At 42.9% G+C, this 21,184-nt stretch overlaps 1 protein-coding gene across 14 annotated transcripts in view; it reads right to left on the bottom strand.

Annotated features, from left to right (window-relative positions):
• Window positions 1-21,184, bottom strand: part of LOC149127601 (uncharacterized) — a 390,111-nt gene that overhangs the window by 201,547 nt on the left and 167,380 nt on the right. For 8 of the 14 annotated variants that reach the window (XR_016231099.1, XR_016231098.1, XM_089328657.1 and 5 more), the window contains one exon: window positions 6,116-6,248. Coding sequence is in view for 6 of the 14 variants with exons in the window: in XM_089328657.1 (XP_089184783.1) it covers window positions 6,116-6,248 (133 nt within the window). In the remaining 8 variants the exon portion in view is untranslated. Of the gene's footprint in view, window positions 1-3,824; window positions 3,991-6,115; window positions 6,249-21,184 lie in introns of all 14 variants that reach the window. The other 6 variants (XR_016231093.1, XR_016231095.1, XR_016231094.1 and 3 more) reach the window with 1 other exon arrangement.

Genomic DNA, 21,184 nt, shown 5'->3' with positions numbered 1-21,184 from the left:
AACCAGTGGGTTTCTATACAGCTGACAGATGAAAAGGTTTTTTTTTTTTTCTTTTCTTCATACAGCAACTAATAGATTGATGAAAAATCCTGTTTTTCATTATCTCTGGAATAAGGAGGCTCTGCATTTTATGCAACAGAATTTTGGGGGGTGGTATTCTTATCTCTACCAGATCTCCCAGCACCCTTTATTGGCCAACACAGCCACCTACAGCTTGTAGATGTCTTCTCTACAAAAGGAGAACTCGAGTTCCTTGGGTCCGACAGACGCGAGACACAAAAGCTTTCCTTCCCCTCCTGACCAAGGCAGACATGAGCTCATATAGTCTCAGAGGCTTTCACTTCGCTGCTTTTCAAGAAACCAAGTCCAATCCATTGGAGACAGATTATAAATACAGTCATCCCTCAGTACACATGGGGGACTAGTTCCAGGACTCCTCAAATACCAGATTGGCAGATGCTTAAGTCTGTTACATGAAATGGCATAATATTTGCATACAACTTGCACACATCTTCTTGTATACTTTAAATCTCCTCTAGATTATTTATAACTAACACAATATAAATGTTATATAAATAGTTTCTAGACTGTACTGTTTAGCAAGCCATGACATGGGGGAAAAAGTCAGCACATGTTCAGTAGAGACACAAGGTTCTTTTTGAAATTTTTCTATCAGGATCATTTGCATCTGTGGATACAGAATGCAAGGATATGGAGGGCCAGCTGAACAAGAGATTTGCCATCCCTTGTCTAGATGACCCCAAGTTTCATGAGTGATAGAGGGAACAGGAGTCACAGCACAGCCCTTTTCAGAAAAGTCAGTTCAAGCTGTATTCTTAAACACATTTTCTTTGGCTGATGCAATGACTAGGGAGTGATGCCAACTGGTCCTGTGGCCATGGGCATAATCAGGGTAAAATGCACAAATAAAACCAACGCCTTGAGACCTCTTTCTTAGAAGTGGATCTTCTCTTGTGGTAAACAGGACCATAAGGTGCATGAAGACAAAGTTCTTCAATTTAAAATTTAGCTAGACCCCATGTGATTAGAAACCTGAGCTATCTTAGAGCTCCTGCATAACCTAGATAAAAAGGAACCAGGCCCCAAAGTAACAGGAACATGGAGGTCAGACAAGTTAACAACTTTCCCAAAGTTTAGGAATTTTAACAAGCAATGTCTTTTAGCTTTTTCTCACTGCAGGACATATTCAAAGCAGGGAAATCTGGATTACAAAGAATATGGCTTTAAGTTGTGCTCTCAGGATGGGCATGTGGTCTAATGGTTAAGAAGCCACTTAGGATACCCACGTCCCATCTGAGACACAGTATCTTGGTTCAACTGCTGGCTTTGCTCCTAATTTTTGCTTCCTAATGCCTGCCCTCAGCGGCAGGAGTGAAGACTCAAACTAATTTGGTCCCTGGCAACAACATGGGAGAGGTGGACTAAGTTACTGACTCCTGGTTTCAGCCTGGCCTGACTCAGTCCCAGCTGCTGCAGGCATTCCAGGGGTAAACCAGCAAATAGGATCTATCTACCTTCCTCCCTACCTACCTGTGTGTGTGTGTGTGTGTGTATCTGCCTCTCAAATAAATAAAGCTGTGCTCTCCCTCTGTAGTTAGCTTAAGCAAGCTTCTTTGTTTAATTTACATTGTATCTAGTGGATGACCAATCATGGCTTTCCTAAATGTCTGCTGCCACAGTTAGAATTTGGCCACCGGAAGCAGAACCTGACATAGTGCATGACGCTTGCCCGGCATTTTCAGTGCTGAAGCCATTTGTATCAGATGCCAGTGTGGCGAGGGAGAAGCAAAAGTCAAAGACTGACTCTGAGGTTTACCCCGTGGAAGACTTGCGGGCATGGTAATACTGCCAGCCAAGATAAACTTTAGCTGCCTTTGCCTAATCACGCATCTCAGCAGAAAACAATATTTAATGAACTATCAGAGAAATTTTTACACATCAACAGACTTCCGTAAATCATTCATCCATACCTCTGCCTCATGTAAGTAAACAATTCAGAACAAATAATTGTCTCTTGAAGGTCAACAGAGAAAGAAAATGAGTAGCCTCCCTGCTCATTGCACCTCAGTGCCTGATCCCTTTACTGTCGTGAAGATCATCATCATATCCGACCACAATCTCCCCTACCACAGGGCAAGCCCTTACGCCATCCATTCAGTTCCACTTCCATGCAACTGAAACTCTTCTTGGTGCATCATTCGCTCTTGCTCACTCTTCCAACACAAACCAATCACCACCATTTCCATTTTCCATAGCTTCCTTTTCCAGCTTAGTACTCATTATTTTTATTCTGTCTTGAAACTCCTTTCCTTATGCTACATTTTTTCTGAGATGATAATGATGAAGATTATCATACTGCCCTAGAGACTGAACTTGCCTTCCATTCAGCTTGTTGGATTCTTCCTCTTCCCCATCAAAAGTCAGCAAACCAATTACATAACCCTAAGGTTTCACTTCCTTGGATGGGATAAATAGCTGTTAAATTATGCATGTGCACAAAGGTAGAAAATGTTCGGGAATGTCTTTTTAATTGTTTCCCTTAGATTATGCACATGCTTGTAATAAAACTTGGAGATGCTGAAACAATATTCAAGATATTACAGGTGCATAAAGTACTAAAATTAATTTTTTTAGATCTGGGATCTTTGTCACATAACCCCACATGTTTGCTGTTCCATAAGAAATACACACTGAGTTGAATACCAAATAAAAGATTTTAAACTAACACCATCGAATTGTTGGTTTACAGTATCTATCTTTGGATTAAAAGACAGCACACAGGTTAAGTCCTGTATGTGCAGAGGTACTTAGCATTGTCACCGTAACGCAGAGGTCGAGTTCCCTGGGGCAAGGTTGAATAGCTTCCAGTTGAAGAGGGACCCTGAGCAGATGGATAAAACACCTTTCTGCCATAGTTAGACAACAAAAGGAATACATAGCACTCAATAACTGTGTTCCCCAAAGGTTTGCTCAAAGAAAATGGAATAGAGAGACTCAGATGTTTCTCAGAACAGGCTTAATTAAAGTACTGTTCAAAGGCTAGCCTGGCTTTGGAGGGGATGGAAAAATGAAGAGTGGAACTCACATAAAGTCTGAAACCTGAGGATAAAAAAAAAAAGTTGTTTTCTTACACCCTCCCCTCTCTGCTTCTAGAATACTTAGCTCTCATCAGATCTGTGAGTTTTCTTTGACAGTTTTTTGCTTAGCGCTTAATCCGTGTGGGTTTTTTCCTGATAACTGAATGGCATTGCATCCGACGCACCCTCCCCGATACAGTAAATCATGCTGCCCTGCAGTCCCATGAAGCGGGAAAGGGATGTCAGAATTATCTCAGAGGTGACAAGCTTCCCTTATCTAAAGACGGTAGGATCCTTAGTAAAGAAACCAACCCGTGACTGCTTTTAAATATTCTTCTATAAGGGCCAAATAGTCTGAATTTTAAAAAAGAAAAAGCCTGTTAAAAGAAAAAGAAACAGCTAGAAGTTATTAGCAGAATCATGCTCAAAAACTGGAATTTGGTAATTAGGTGACTTACAACAGCGCCATGCAGAGAACGCCCACAAGAGCTCTGAGCTTCAGTGGGGCGGGGCAGGGCAGTCAGCTGAGGCCACTGTGGCCACTGCCACGCAGCCACGACAGTCTCCTGACTGCAAGTGGAAGCCGCTACAGGGAAAAGGGTACTGAGGAAGGCTGACTGCTGCTTGACTTCTTACTAAGAAGAGCCAAGAGCTTGAAGCAGAAGCTTTCGGAGCAACTTGTCTTTCTAAGCCGCATCCCCTCGCGCCCACGGTAATGGAGCCTACCTTCCCACAGCCTCCATCAGAGACACACAGCGCCCCTCTGGACAAGCAGCAAGGCCATCAGGATGTAGGCTTCGCTCTTTCTGATTCCTTCCGTCTCTTTCTTAAGCTCTTTGGGGGACCCAGTGAAGATTATCCATGCTTTTTCTGCAGTCACAACTAGAAAGAACTAAACGCCAACCATCACTAACTTTCAAATGAAATGAATATCCTTAAAGACCTCATCATCAAGCATTTATGTGGTTAAATCTCTGATACACAAGCATACATTAAAAACATTTAGTTTGAGGTAGCAACAAGTTTTTCCTGAAATATCACTGTATTTTTCTAATACTGTATTCTGTCCTTGGTAGGAAAACAGAAAGGACACTTCTCCAAGTAGAAGCTTGCTCTTCTAAGCTGAAGTTGGCCAATAGCCCAGTTGGGCCTCATGATGACCCATATCCCAGCCCTTGCCTTCCTGAAAGTCAAGGGCAATTGCCTAACCATTCATCTTGTAGTCTAAACAGTAAGAAGTAAGCCCTTGAATCTTAGAAAAGAATTTCCCTTGTGAAATTAGTTTCACTCACTGAGGAGTGACAAATATCACTTACCTTGGGCTCCCTACCAAGCTGACTTTTCCTGTATTTGTTTAGCTCAGATGTGTCTCCTTTCAGAAAGCCTAAGACACATTTTTCTCCTGACAAGAGCAAAGATTAAAGCTGTATAATTACTGAGCAAAGCCGAGACCCCTGGTAGAGTGAAAGCACATGAAGCCTATCAGATAGGGTCTCTCTGCTCCAGGGTAGTAATTATCAACTATTCCACCACTGAAGTCTTATCATTTCTTCCCACAGGCCTCATGATTTGCAAGAGTTTGTCTACAAAAATGCACATATTAGGTAATAATTCATTTTCTCATTTTATTCATTTAATAAATACAGCTTCTAATAATTGGAATTCTGGAAAATAGAGATAAATTTATAATAATACATTGATATAATCCCTGCCAAAAGCAAAGAAACTTAACATTGTAGTCTGCATGACATTATTGTGAATAAATGTATTTGTTTTCATAGATTTTACAAGTTATCAAAAATAGCTCATAGATACCCGTTATCATCCTGTGGACAGAATGGTAACCTAGTTAAGGACAGAGCCCCAGGGCTCTCGTTCCCTCTGTTATTCACTTTATTCCACAGCATTTCTCGCTTCTCTCCTCTTGGGTTCTGAATATATTAGCTCATCAAGCTCTCAATGGCTTACTAAGATCATTCCTCATTTTGTGAACTGATTCTTATTTCTCAATGAAATATCACTGGACTCCTAGTGGGTGAGTCTCCTACCCTAGCTTGGTTCCAATGCTCCTATTTTCTAAACCACTCTCACCAGAGTGATACCCATAAACCAGCCTTACCGGTAGGTACACTTGTGAACTAGCCTTGCAGTAGGTAGCTTCGTCAAGCACTTCTGTTTGGTTGATGTGCAACCTTCATTAATAAAACTTTATTAATTAGTGGATGAAATACAGTTGCTTCCAAAAACAAAACAGTTGGATTAAGGATTCTTCTCCTTCCATTTATGTATGTATGTGTGTATGTATTTATTAAAGGGCAGAGGCAGGGAACTTTTCCACGAGCAAAACATAAGTTCATTAATAGCACTCTGTACATTTCACATGGCTTGAGTTTGTGCACTTACAATCCAACAAAATTATCACCAATGGCAGAGTAGGTGAATCACACTGCCCTCCTACAAACTCCAAAAAACTAAATCAATAAAAGAAGTGTCTGTGCCTAGGCACTCATCTGCAATACAGATGTAACCTGCGTATTGGAATTTCTTTAAAATATCATTGTTTCCACAAAACATGGTGGCTAGTAGGACCACATTAGGGTGATATTCTTTGCCTGAAATCTGCTTGTACAATTGCTTCTCTTGTTAACCAGAAACTGGCATTTCAGAAACAATTCTATCTACTACTTCAAGTGAAGAGAGTTTCAAATCACATGACTCTAATTGTTTGCACACCATTCATTTACATTTTTGTTTTTAGATGTATGAGTCGCTTTACCACACTTTTCCTCCCCTCTTCCTTGCCACCACCTTCCTGGGCTCTGAGGGAGGAGGAGCTCACTCTCCCCTGGCTTGTTCTGTTCCTCCCTAAACCCTATCAGATTGCTGGAGTCTGCACCACTCACAAGCCAAAGGGGCAGGACTAGGAGTCATGCATCAGGCATACAGCTCCCCAGGACTGTGCAAGCCTCACGGAAATGGGAAACGAAAGACAAAGCAACTGAATTATTAACACTTACATGATTCGGAGGAAGAGAAAGTCTCCATTGAGCTAGAGGGAAAGAAACATCCTGCATCAGCACGTCTTCATCAAGACGAGGTTCTTTTCCAATGTTCAATATCCGTTCCCGCAGTTCTCCAAAGCCCATAAATCTAAGGAAGAGGTAATTTGTGGTAAAACTCCAGCCAATACGTTAAAGTAATTGTATTGAGGTTTGATGACACTGAGCCTCCCCTCCCAGACTTTTACACAGATTCACAACAGCAGCGTGGCAGGCGGATTTATTTCCTCTCTTGACAGAATAATACGGTGTCAAGAGGCCATTTTTCTTGGGTTACTACTGAGCTAAGCACTTCTTGGTGGGTTGCCCTGCTCTCTGAGCTGTCAGCAGAGTGCAGGGAATAGCTCCTGCTCTATTACTGACCCTTGTTGGTCAAATGTAGCCACGCCACTGTTTTGCCTAGAACACTAAGCTGCCCATTCCCTGGCATTGTAGGAAGTCAGAAGCCCCTGCTGTATTAGAACACAGACTGCATATCACAGCTTCCCGCCCACGTCAGTATTACAGCCTCTCTGGATGTCTCTGCCTGACCTGCTGTTTGCTAACAACCTCCAACAACCATGCAAGGAACACTGCTTTGCACTGGTCCTTGTCATGTGTGTCATGGGATCCTCCCTGCTCACCTGGCTCCAGCCCCCATGGCTTCAGGGTTCCTGCAGTGATACCTTGTCCCTCCTGGTCTAGATCTCTTTGCTCCACCATCCCTCCGGAGCCCAGAAAGCCCGGGGAATCCCATCCTCTCTCCTGAAAGGTGAATGCCACATCTCCTCTGCTCCAAGGACTTGCCTACAAATAGTACTGTAATTCCTCACCCTCAAAGTTAGCTGAATCGATTCAGCTGTTTTGCCAGGTAGATCACTAGGTATTTACCTGCTCCCCTCCAAATTGGAGGTTTCCTTAGGGAACAGCACACCTTATTAGCCATTCTTACTTGGAAATATCCTTCCTGTAGCAACATACAAGAAAGGTGGATTGGCCGGCGCTGTGGCTCACTAGGCTAATCCTCCGCCTTGCGGCGCCGGCACACCAGGTTCTAGTCCCGGTCGGGGCGCCGGATTCTGTCCCGGTTGCCCCTGTTCCAGGCCAGCTCTCTGCTGTGGCCAGGGAGTGCAGTGGAGGATGGCCCAAGTGCTTGGGCCCTGCACCCCATGGGAGACCAGGATAAGTACCTGGCTCCTGCCATCGGATCAGCGCAGTGTGCGGCCGCAGCGGCAGCCAATGGAGGGTGAACCAACGGCAAAAGGAAGACCTTTCTCTCTGTCTCTCTCTCTCTCTCACTGTCCACTCTGCCTGTCAAAAAAAAAAAGAAAAGAAATAAAGAAAGGTGGGTTGAATTTAATGGAAATACTTATGTTTCATGTGTGAAAAACCTGTCTACTCTAGTGTGCTTTGAGCTGTTTCTGTGTGAAGGATGTTGGACAATTAAGGCACAGATTCCATGCGTGTGTATGTGTGTTTAGGCCGGTGGAGTGGACAGGAAAGAGTTTATCCATCTGCAGATGACGTCCAAATTCCACAGGTCTCCCCTGAATGCCCACACCTCCTCTTCTACTGCTTTTCAGAATAGCTGTACAAGAGATGTTATTATAGACTGTGTGCAGTGCCTGTATGCATTAAAACAGAGAAAACAGAAAGGGTATAGGAACTGCTCATTTGGTGACGGATGCTCTCAAAGAGCTTGCAGCGATAACCATGTACCAGAAGATGTGATACTGGCTGACAACAGGAATTATTACAAGCCTGTGAGTACTGATGTGAAATCAGGGGCAATGAAGCAGCACCATGCAACCTACCATGAAAAGCAAATGCAGCGAGCACCCCAGGCTGTAGGGAGAGGTGCTTGTTAAGGAGCCACAAACTCCTTGGGCACATCTCTCCAGGGTGATGTTGATGTCACCTGACTTAAGTATACACTGACCAGGATAAAATATTCATACCCAGTCCCTGATGCAGAGAAATAAATCCTCAGGAAAGAAGGGGGGCCTCACACAATGCTTGGTGGACATACAAAGATCCACTCAGTGAGTGTGGCCTGGGTTTCCAGCATGCACCCTTAAGATTTTCAGAGTAAATAAAAGACGCTCCACACCAACCCCATAAAATGATGAAAACTCTCAGTGAACAGGACCCAGCTCTTCTAGTAATCTTCTGTGACGTGCACATGCACATACTCACAGCCATATACCTCTACACACGTAGTCTGGCCAGATGTCCCCCTTCTGCTCTCTCCCACAGCCTCCTGTCAATACCGGTGCATACCTAAAGACTGTCTCTCCCACAGACTGTGAGCCCCTGAACATACAAGATAACGTCTTTGCTACCATATATCCAGGGCTTATCTGGCTCTCAATAAACGTTCATTGTCTCAAAGAAAGTTCCTATGAAATGGAATGCAAGAGGGAGTCCAATGTCAAGTATGTACAAGGTTTTCTTTACCCTGTTCCTCAGTGGCCTGCCCACAATAACCATACATATAGCTTACTTAACTTAGTTGAAGGGCAGAAATTAAGAAAGGTCTTCCTTCTGCTTGTTCACTCTCCAAATACCTGCAACATCCAGAAACCTAGAACTCAGCCTGTGTCTCCATGTGGCTGGCAGGAACCCAAGGACCTGAGCCACCACCTGCTGCCTCTCAGGGTGCACATGAGGAGGAAACTGGAGTCAGAAGCAGAGCTGGAATTCAAGCCAGCACTCTGATATGGGATACAGATGCCCCAGGCAGCATGTTTTTTAAAAGATTTATTTTATTTACTTTAAAGGCAGAGTTACAGAGAAATAGAGAAAGAAAGACAAAACCATTTGCTGGTTCACTCCCCAAATGGCCACACCAGCTGTGGCTGGGTCAAGCTGAAGCCAGGAGCCAGGAACTTCTTCCAGGTCCCCAATGTGGGTACAGGGGCCCAAGCACATGGGCCATCCTCCACTGCTTTCCCAGGTACATTAGCAGGCAGTTGGATTGGAAGTGGAGTAGCCAGGACTTGAACTGGTACCCGTACAGGATGCCAGCCACTGCAGGCAGCAGCTTAACCTGCTACATCACAATGCCGGCCCCACAAGCACCATCTTAACTGCTGGGCCAAATCCCAGCCCCAGAGCTCACATGTCTGGCTCTTTGATTTGAGAGGTCAGTCCACATCTCACATGGGCACAATCCCGGGATTCTCCCCTACACCACATCCAATCAGTCTTGGCTGTCAGGGCACTTTTTATTCTTCCCATATTCCTAAATTCTTTAAGCAGCACAGCTCTGTCAAAGCTATCCACACCCCTGGATGTGTCTGAATTTCTATATGATACAGGATTTAGGCTTCACTCTAAATGTTTGCAATTATATAGGAAGAGAGAAAATAATAAAATCTCTGGAAGCATAACATATGTAAAGGGAGCAAGGAAGCTGCTTCCTTTTTAAGGACTGTAACATTCAAATCAAAGAGAGTGAGGGACAGGCACTGAGCCTAGTGTTGAAGATGCAGGCTAGGGTGTCCAAGTGCTACAGCAGAGTGCCTGGACTCAATTCCAGATCCCACCTCCTGATTCCAGTTTCCTGCTAATGTCAACCCTCAAGTAGCTGGGTTCTTGCCACCCATGTGGGAAACCTGAAGTGAATTCCCCATTCCAAGCTTTGGCCTCCCAGATGTTGCAGGTACTTGGGGGGCAAACCAGCAGATAGGCATGTGCTCATGCTCTCTCCCTCTCTCTCTCTCTCTCTCTCTCTCACTCTGTGTGTCTTTCTCTCAAAAAAATAAATACTTTTAAAATAATAATAAGTCAAACAAGAGAGAGAGAGGAAGAGGGAAGCAAGGAGGAAGAAAGCGATTATCAAGCCATACTCCTGAAAATGGAATGGAATGGAATGGAATGGAATGGAATGGAATGGAATGGAATGGAATGGAATGGAATGGAAAGGAAAGGAAAGGAAAGGAAAGGAAAGGAAAGGAAAGGAAAGGAAAGGGAGGGGAGGGGAGGGGAGGGGAGGGGAGGGGAGGGGAGGGGAGGGGAGGGGAGGGGAAGGGAAGGGAAGGGAAGGGAAGGGAAGGGAAGGGTCCACCATGAATTTTCAGGAAAAAAAAACTTAGTTCAATTATATTTTATAAGGGAAACTACTACCAAAGAATGTCAGTTCATAAATGAAGAAGCAATGAAAGAATTAAAAATCACCATTTACAAACCTTAATGAAACTGTCGATTCCAACAAAGATTATTAATGCATGTTAAACCATTATGAAAAGGATTATTTGGAGAACAGGCTATCCTCAGACTATTCCACAAATTATCAGCTAAAATGAGATGCACCTTTGCAAAGGAGAGATTTGGCATCCACGCCTTAGCCAATTGATCAAACTTAGCATCGCTGATAGTGGTATGATTTCATGTTGCAAGCTGCCTAACCCATGCAACATGAGATCAACAGTATCACCCAAGAAATATTCTTGGGGCAGGCGCTGTGGCATAGTAGGTGAAGACTCCTGCCTGCAGTGCTGGCATCCCTTATGGGTGCCAGTTTGTCCTGGCTGCTTCTCTTCCAATCCACCTCTCTGCTGATGGCCTGAGAAGGCAGTGGAAGATGGCGTACGTGCTTGGGCCCCTGGATACATTTGAAAGACCCAAAAGAAGCTCCTGGCTCCTGGCTTCGGATTGGCCCTGCTATGGCCATTGCAGCCATTTGGGAAGTGAACCAATGGATAGAAGAGCTCTCTGTCTCCCCCTCTTTCTGTCTGTAACTCTGCCTCTCAAATAATGAATAAATCTCTAAAAAAAAAAAATTCTTGCCAAGAATACTTAACCTAAATCTACTCAAGCTTCTAGATTTGACTTTTAGTTTGTTAATAAATGCAGAAGTGGAGGATGGGCTAAATGAGACCACACTAAAACAAAACTCAGAATATGGTATTTTCATCAATACAAAACTATACCATATCTTAAAAATTAACCAATATTAAGAAAAAGTAGTAAATCAATCTAGTTGAATAGGTACTGCAAAGGTATATGGACTGGAAAGGAAGAAATAAAATCATCTGTATTTGTAGATGACATTATTGTCTACATAAAATCTTGATGAATCTACAAAAAAACTTGGAATAAATTCAGCAACATCATAGGACATAAAACCAACACATGAAAATCAATCACATTTCTATATGCTAATAATAAACCCATGGACTGAAACTTAGAATAATGTGTCATTCCACAATTATTCCAAAGAAAATTAAATACTTAAGACATACACTAACAAAACAAAGGGTTATATTCAGAAAACTACGAAATGCTGGTAAGAGAAATTGGAAAAATCTAAGTAAATGGAGTAATGTACCATGTTTGTGAGGATTATTATACTCAATAATAATACAGATCTCAGTATCTCCAACACTGGTCCAAAGGTTTAATATAATTCCCATGAAAATCCCAACAAGGGTTTCTGTAGACACAGACAAATGCTAAAAGTCATAGAGAAAGGCACAGATCCTAGAATAAACAATCTTGACAAAGAATAAAATGAAAGAAATCACTGTATCCAGTTTCAAGACTTACTATATAGCCATGGTAACAAATATCATGTGGCATTTTAGAGGGATAGAAACATACAGAAATGACACAGAATCAAGACTGCATAAATAGGCCCATACAAACACTTTTAAGCTTAAGTGGTTTTTGATAAAATACAAAACCAGTGCAGTGGAAGGAAAGATAGTTTTTTTTTAATTTTTTTTTTTTTTTTTTTTTGACAGGCAGAGTTAGACAGTGAGAGAGAGAGAGAGAGAGAAAGGTCTTCTTTTGCTGTTGGTTCACCCTCCAATGGCCGCCGCGGCCGGCGCACCTCGCTGATCCAAAGCCAGGAGCCAGGTGCTTCTCCTGGTCTCCATGCGGGTGCAGGGCCCAAGCACTTGGGCCATCCTCCACTGCACTCCCTGGCCACAGCAGAGAGCTGGCCTGGAAGAGGGGCAACCGGGACAGAATCCAATGCCCCGACCGGGACTAGAACCCGGTGCACCAGCACCGCAGGCGGAGGATTAGCCTATTGAGCTGTGGTGCCGGCCAGAAAGATAGCTTTTTTTAACAAAGGTTACTGGAGCAACAGAACATAGGCCAAAAGAAAAAAAAATTAATCTTTACTTAAACCTCAAATCTTATACAAAAGTAACTTAGAAGGAACAATTAACTTAAATGTAAAGCTATAAATCTTTTAGAAAAATAGCAGAACGTATTCCAGATTTAAGAATAGGCAGACAGCTCTTAGATTTGATGGCAAAAACATGGCTCATAAAAAAAAAAATGGATAGATTTAACTTCAAATCTTTGTTCTGTGAAAGACCAGGGAAAGGAGATAAAAAGACTAGCAACAGAGTAGGAGGAAATATTTGTAAGCCATATATCTGACAAAAACTGTTTTCTAGACTAGATACAGAACACTCAAAGCTTAGAAATAAAAATGCAAACAGTCCATCAGAAATGGGCAAAAGACGTGAGTTGAAATTTCACTAAGATATATAAATAACGAATAAACACTGAAAAACATGTTCCATGGGGCCGGCACTGCGGCCTAGCAGGAAAAACCGCCGCCTGCAGAGCCAGCATCCCACCTGGGTGCCAGTTCAAGTTCCGGTTACAACACTTGTGACCCACCTCTCTGCTGTGGCCTGAGAAAGCAGAAGATGGCCCAAATCCTTGGGCCCCCGCATCCACATGGAAGACCTGGAGGAAGCTCCTGGCTCCTGGCTCCTGGCTCCTGGCTTTGGATTGGCCCAGCTCCAGCTATTGCAGCCATTTGAGGAATGAACCAGCGGATAGAAGATCTCTACCTCTGTTCTGCCTCTCTGTAACCCCGCCTTTCTTAAAGAAAAAAATGTTCAACATCATAAGCCACATGGCAAATGCAAGCAATAATCGAAATAAGCTATTACAACACAACTATCAGAATGGAAAAAACAGCTAACAACATTAAATGTTTGTGAAAATGCAGAGAAATTGGGTCATTTATATGTTGCTGGTGGGGATACAGCCAATTGGGAAAAGAGCTTGATAATTCTTGAAAAAAAAACGAACAATGTGCACCTATCACAGGACCCAGCAATTATGCTCATGGGTATTTATTCCAAAGAAATGAAAATTTATGTTCACACAAACCTTACACACAAATGTCTGAGATCAGCTCAGATATCTATTGACAAGTGAACAGTTAAACAAATTGCATAACATATGGAAATAGAATTTTGCCCAATAAAAAAAATCACTGATTAATACAAGCAGTTGGATAAATCCCCAGGGAATTAGGATAGCTGAAAAAAAAAGCAATCTTAAAAGATGATCTTCTATATGATATCAAAAAACGTCTTAAGAGATGATGAAATTCGTAAATCAATCAATGTGATTCACCACAATAATGCAGAGATGCATTCGATAAAATTCAACACCCCTTCATGATGAAAACTCTAAGCAAATTGGGTATAGAAGGAACATTCCTCAGTATAATCAAAGCAATTTATGAAAAACCCACGGCCAGCATCCTATTGAATGGGGAAAAGTTGGAAGCATTTCCACTGAGATCTGGCACCAGACAGGGATGCCCACTCTCACCACTGCTATTTAACATAGTTCTGGAAGTCTTAGCCAGAGCCATCAGACAAGAAAAAGAAATTAAAGGAATACAAATTGAGAAGGAAGAAGTCAAACTATCCCTCTTTGCAGACGATATGATTCTTTCTTAGTAGAGTTCTTTGGATCCTCTAAGTAGACTATTGGAACTCATAGAGGAGTTTGGCAAAGTGGCAGGATATAAAATCAATGCACAAAAATCAACAGCCTTTGTATACACAGGCAATGCCATGACTGAGAAAGAACTGCTAAGATCAATCCCATTCAGAATAGCTACAAAAACAATCAAATACCTTGGAATAAACTTAACCAAGGATGTTTAAAGATCCCTACGATGAGAATTACAAAATCTTAAAGAAAGAAATAGAAGAGGATACCAAGAAATGGAAAAATCTTCCATGCTCATGGATTGGAAGAATCAACATCATCAAAATGTCCATTCTCCCAAAAGCAATTTATAGATTCAATGCAATACCAATCAAGATACCGAAGACCTTCTTCTCAGACCGAAGACCTTCTTCTCAGATCTAGAAAAAATGATGCTGAGATTCATATGTAGGCACAAGAGACCTCGAATAGCTAAAGCAATCTTGTACAACAGAAACAAAGCCGGAGGCATCACAATACCAGATTTCAGGACATACTACAGGGCAGTTGTAATCAAAACAGCATGGTACTGGTACAGAAACAGATGGATAGACCAATGGAACAGAATTGAAACACCAGAAATCAACCCAAACATCTACAGCCAACTTATATTTGATCGAGGATCTAAAACCAATTCCTGGAGCAAGGACAGTCTATTCAATAAATGGTGCTGGGAAAACGGGATTTCCACGTGCAGAAGCATGAAGCAAGACCCCTACCTTACACCTTACACAAAAATCCACTCAACATGGATTAAAGACCTAAATCTATGACCTGACACCATCAAGGTATTAGAGAACATTGGAGAAACCCTTCAAGATATTGGCACAGGCAAAGAATTTCTGGAAAAGACCCAGGAGGCACAGGCAGTCAAAGCCAAAATCAACTATTGGGATTACATCAAATTGAGAAGTTTCTGTACTACAAAAGAAACAGGAGAGTGAAGAGACAACTGACAGAATGGGAAAAAATATTTGCAAACTATGCAACTGATAAAGGGTTAATAACCAGAATCTACAAAGAAATCAAGAAACTCCACAAAAACAAAACAAACAACCCACTTAAGAGATGGGCCAAGGACCTCAATACACATTTTTGAAAAGAGGAAATCCAAATGGCCAACAGGCACATGAAAAATGTTCAAGATCACTAGCAATCAGGGAAATGCGAATCAAAACCACAATGAGGTTTCACCTCACCCCGGTGAGAATGGCTCACATACAGAAATCTACCACTAACAGACGCTGGCAAGGATGTGGGGGAAAAGGGACACTAACCCACTGTTGGTGGGAATGCAAACTGGTAAAGCCACTATGGAAGTCAGTCTGGAGATTCCTCAGAAACCTGAAGATAACCCTACCGTTCGACCCAGCCATCCCACTCCTTGGAATTTACCCAAAGGAATTTAAATTGGCAAACAAAAAAGCAGTCTGCACCCTAATGTTTATTGCAGCTCAATTCACAATAGCTAAGACCTGGAATCAACCCAAATGCCCATCAACAGTAGACTGGATAAAGAAATTATGGGATATGTACTCTTTAGAATACTATACCGCAGTAAAAAACAATGAAATCCAGTCATTTGCAACAAAATGGAGGAATCTGGAACACATCATGCTGAGTGAAATAAGCCAGTCCCAAAGGGACAAATATCCTATATTCTCCCTGATCGGTGACAACTGACTGGACACCAAAAAGGAAACCTGTTGAAGTGAAATGGACACTATGAGAAATGGTGACTTGATCAGCATAGCCCTGACTGTTAATGAACAACTTAATACGTTATCCCTCTTAGTATTTTTTTTGTCTGTTCCACTTAATACTATTGGTTGAATTCTGTAATTAATACACAGTTATTCTTAAGTGTTGAAATTTAACTGAAATGTGATCCCTGTTAAATATAAGAGTGGGAATAAGAGTGGGACGAGATGTACAATTTGGGACATGCTCAACCTGACTTGCCCCAAATGGCAGAGTTAGAAACATACCAGGGGATTCGAATTCAATCCCATCAAGGTGGCATGTACCAATGCCATCTCACTAGTCCAAGTGATCAATTTCAGTTCACAATTGATCATAATGAAAGGACTAAGAGTCAAAGGGATCACATAAACAAGTCTAGTGCCTGCTAATACTAACCGATAGAATCAAGGGGAGAGAACGATCCAACATGGGAAGCGAGATACACAGCAGACTCATAGAATGGCCTCAGAATCAGCCCTAAAGGCATTCGGATCTGGCTGAAGAGCCCATGAGAGTATTTCAGGCATGGAAAGCCAAGACACTCTGGCAAAAAAAAAAAAAAAAAAAAAAAAAAAAAAAAAAAAAAAACCCTAAATGAAAGATCTCTGTGAGTGAGATCCCAGTGGAAAGAACAGGTCTTCAAAGAAGGAGGTACCTTTCTCTGAAGGGAGGAGAGAACTTCCACTTTGACTATGACCTTGTCTAAATAAGATAAGAGTCGGTGAACTCAAAAGGCTTCCATAGCCTTGGAAACTCATGACTGGAACATAGGGAGATTACTGATGCCATCAACAGGAGTGTCAATTTGTAAAGTCATCAACAGGTTTCACTGTGCACTTACTCCTCATGTAAGATCTCTGTCCTTAATGTGCTGTATATTGAGATTTAATGCTATAACTAGTACTCAAACAGTATTTTTCACTTTGTGTTTCTGTGTGGGTGCAAGCTGTTGAAATCTTTACTTAATGTATGCTAAACTGATCTTCTGTATATAAAGAAAATTGAAAATGAATCTAGCCGGTGCCGCGGCTCATTAGGCTAATCCTCCGCCTTGCGGCGCCAGTACACAGGGTTCTAGTCCCGGTCGGGGCACTGGATTCTGTCCCGGTTGCCCCTCTTCCAGGCCAGCTCTCTGCTGTGGCCAGGGAGTGCAGTGGAGGATGGCCCAAGTCCTTGGGCCCTGCACCTCATGGGAGACCAGGAGAAGCACTTGGCTCCTACCATCGGATCAGCGCCGTGCGCCAGCTGCAGTGCACCGGCTGCAGCAGCCGTTGGAGGGTAAACCAACGGCAAAGGAAGACCTTTCTCTCTCTCTCTCTCACTGTCCACTCTGCCTGTCCAAAAAAAAAAAATGAATCTTGATAAGAATGGAAGGGGAGAGAGAGCGGGAAAGGGGAGGGTTGCGGGTGGGAGGGAAGTCATGGGGGGGGGGGTACGGGGAGCCAATATAATCCATGAGCTGTACTTTGGAAATCTATATTCATTAAATAAAAGTTAAAAAAAAAAGAGATGATGAAATTTCAGAAATAACAGACCAGTGGTTGCCAGGAATTTGGGATGAATGAGGGATGGAGAACGGGATGGATGTGAATGGTTATCACAGAGTAACAGGAGGGGCTGGCACTGTGGCATAGTGGGCTAAGCCTCCACCTGCAGTGCCGGTATCCCATATGAACAGGGTTTCTAGTCCAGGCTGCTCCATTTCTGATCCAGCTCTTTGCTTTTGCCTGGAAAACCAGTAGAAAACAGCCCAAGTGCTTGGGCCCTGGCACCTACACGGGAGATCCGGAAGCAGCTCAGGCCATTGCGGCCATTTGGGGAGTGAACCAGTGGATGAAACAACTTTCACTCTGTCTCTCCCCTCTCTGTCTATAACTCTGCCTCTAAAATAAATAAATAAAATATTTAAAAAAAAAAGTAACAGGAAGCTATCCTCTGGTATTGATGCTATTCAGCCCCTTATCTATGGCAGTGGATACATGAACCTACACAGGTGACGAAAACTATATAGAACTTAAGACACACCCACAAGTATATTAAAACTGGGCAAGTCTAAATGAGATTAGTGCATTATGTCAGAGGATGCCAATGTTTCAGATGTAATACTTTACTACAGTTTTCCAAACATTACATTTGAGAGAAACCGGGCAAACTGGACAGGGATCTATTGTTTATCTTTTTAAAAAAATTTATTTATTGAAAGGCAGAATTACAAAGAGAGAGGGAGAAGCAGAGTGCAATCTTCCATCTGTTGGTTCACTTCCCAAATGGCCACAACATCCAGAGCTGGACCAGGTTGAAGCCAGAAGCCTGCAGCTCCATCCAGGTCTCCCACACGGGTGGCAGAGGCCCAAGTACTTTGGGTCATGTTTTGTTGCTTTCCCAGACCCAAGAGCAGGGAGCTAGATCAGAAGCAGAGCAACCAGGACTTAAGCCAGTGCTCATATGGGATGCCAGTACTGCCGGCAGTGGCTTAACCTGCTGCTCCACAATGCTGGTCCCTCTCTTTTTTCATGTTATACAACTACATGTGAATCTATAGCTATTTAATAAGAGAGACAGGGAGAGGCAGAAATATAACAAATTGCAACAAATGTCCTTGTTTGGGTTCTACTATTTTTGTTGTAAAAAAAGCTTTACAGCAACTGGGAGAATCTGAATATGGACAGGATGTTAGTCCACATTGTGCTATTATTGTTAATTCTTCCAGATAATACTAGTGTAGCTATGCAGCAGAAAGGTTTTGTTTTTAGAAGACACATGCTAAAGCATTTTGGGATGACATGTACTAGTTGGAAATTTTTTTTTTTTTTGACAGGCAGAGTGGACAGTGAGAGAGAGACAGAGAGAAAGGTCTTCCTTTGCCATTGGTTCACCCTCCAATGGCCACCACGGCCGGCGCACGGCACTGATCGAAAGGCAGGAGCCAGGTGCTTCTCCTGGTCTCCCATGAGGTGCAGGGCCCAAGGACTTGGGCCATCCTCCACTGCACTCCTGGGCCACAGCAGAGAGCTGGCCTGGAAGAGGAGCAACCGGGACAGAATCCAGCGCCCCGACCGGGACTAGAACCCGGGGTGCCGGCGCCGCTAGGTGGAGGATTAGCCTGTTGAGCCATGGCACTGGCCTGAAATTTTCTTTCAAACTGTGTGTATATATGTGTCTGTGTGTGTGGCCTTATACATACGCATTGATATCTATATATTTAAGTGCTTATATATTTAATATTCATTCAGCAATTTTGCTTTATTTTATTCAAAAAAAGTTAAACAAGAGTTGGAAATATTATTGTAATAATTATGACCTAAAGAAAGATTATTTGTTTTCTACATTATTTATAATGACAAAAGTGACAATTGCAATGTAAAGTAACTACAGTGTGGGCTCCACAAGAACAGAGACATTACCTTGTCCTAAAGTCTTACCAACACCTAGAATAATGCCTCATACAGAGTATACACTCAATGTACATTAGTGAACTGAATGAGTAAGAGCATAACATTAAAAAGGCAAATCAACTTGTAACTCTACAATAAAATATTACTCAATACTATAAGTCTGCTTTTTAGGAACATGGAATGACACAGGGGGATCCCAAACTTAAAATATCTTGTGAGGGCCTATCCTATGCAACCCCAAATGTTAGAGATACATGACAAGCAGGCTTGCAGAGTAATGAGTTATAAAGCAGTTATTCTAGGTATAAGATTTTGGGTGATTTGTGTCTCTCATTATACTGTGTTATATTTTCTGTTAGCTTTTATTCAGAAAGAAAAAAACAAAAATATTTCACAGACTTTTAGATCTAGTAGGTGGGATCTGGAGCCTTGATTTTCCTTTGTCTCCATACCTATAGCCCTCAACTGGGCACAAAATTATTTTCCCCATACAGGTTGATCTGGATCTAAAAGCTGGGCTTCTGCATTAACTCTCTACTTAACACTCCAATAACCACTTCTTGTCCCAGACAAACCACTAGTAACTGAGAGCCCATGTATACTCCTCGGTCCCTCTCAGCGATTCTCTTTCTTTTTTTTTTTTTTCTTTGACAGGCAGAGTGGACAGTGAGAGAGAGAGACAGAGAGAAAGGTCTTCCTTTGCCGTTGGTTCACCCTCCAATGGCCGCCGAGGCCGGCACGCTGCTGCCGGCGCACCGCGCTGATCCGATGGCAGGAGCCAGGAGCCAGGTGCTTCTCCTGGTCTCCCATGGGGTTCAGGGCCCAAGCACCTGGGCCATCCTCCACTGCACTCCCTGGCCACAGCAGAGGGCTGGCCTGGAAGAGGGGCAACCGGGACAGAATCCGGCGCCCCGACCGGGACTAGAACCCGGTGTGCCGGCGCCGCTAGGCGGAGGATTAGCCTAGTGAGCCGCGGCGCTGGCCCCCTCTCAGCTATTCTCTTTAAAAGTTACCCTATGCTCCAGATCTTCTTGCCACAGAGGGTACAAGTGAATGATCTCCTAACATGCATCAATTTTTTATCCCCTCTCTACTGAGAGCTATCTTACAGAAATAGGAGTAATTATGCCTCAACCAGCCCAAGAACCTGTTTCCTTTTGACCACAACACTGAATAGTCACCACCATAGTTCACTCTCTTCCTAGCCTACTTTGCTCAGTGACGCCCTCTAGCAAGGATCACAAACGGTTCGAGGCAATCACACTTCCCTGTGACCCAGGGGCAAAGTCACACATCCACAAGAGCCAAAATTCACCACACATCCCCCACTCTGTTCCCACGACAGTACTGAAAGCCAAACAGACCGTATCATTCATCTCATACATATCAAACAGACAGGACACAGGTCCTTTTTCTTTAAGACCTATTTTTATTTGTTCAAAAGGCAGAGTTACAGAGAGGCAGAGGCAGAGAGAGAAAGGGGTCTTCCGATGGTTCACTTCCCAGTGGCAACAACGGCTGGAGCTGTACCAATCCAGAGCCAGAAGCCAGGTGCTTCCTCCAGGTCTCCTATGCAAGTGCAGGGGCCCAAGGACTTGGACCATCTTCCACTGCCTTCCCAGGACACAGCAGAGAGCTGGATCGGAAGTGCAGCAGCTGAGACTCGAACTGGCGCCCAGCAGCGCAGGCTGTGACTTTTCCCGCTACAGCCCCACGACATAGGTCTAATGTCAATTCAGCTTATCTCTAAGAGAAATGGAGTATTGTCAATTAGGTAGAGAATTCAGATTATCTTTTATTAGACTCTGAGTAACTCAAGCCAAGGGGAAGTCTTAAGAAATAATTAAAATTCATCAGAGCTAAAAGGAGTGATTTATCAGTAAAAACTAAAAGCCTTATTCAGTAATTACTTAGCATAGCAAGCAATTGAGACAGAGGGAATAAAAATGTTCTAAGATGAACAGAATATGAGCAGAGAAACATATGATACCACAGAGACGAGAAGATGTTATGCCTTAAAACTCAATAAAAATGAGTAAATGTTGATTGACTAAAGTTATATCTACTGGCCTTTCAGACATTATCAGAAAGTCCTTTCCTTGGATTAAGTGGGAATCAAAAGTGACAAGCCATTATCTGTTACAGAAAGTTC

The sequence above is a fragment of the Oryctolagus cuniculus genome, chromosome 3, assembly GCF_051225735.1.
Source record: "Oryctolagus cuniculus isolate XC-2025 breed Fujian yellow rabbit chromosome 3, ASM5122573v1, whole genome shotgun sequence".
NCBI lineage: Eukaryota > Metazoa > Chordata > Mammalia > Lagomorpha > Leporidae > Oryctolagus > Oryctolagus cuniculus.
This window is presented reverse-complemented; position numbering and strand designations above follow the sequence as displayed.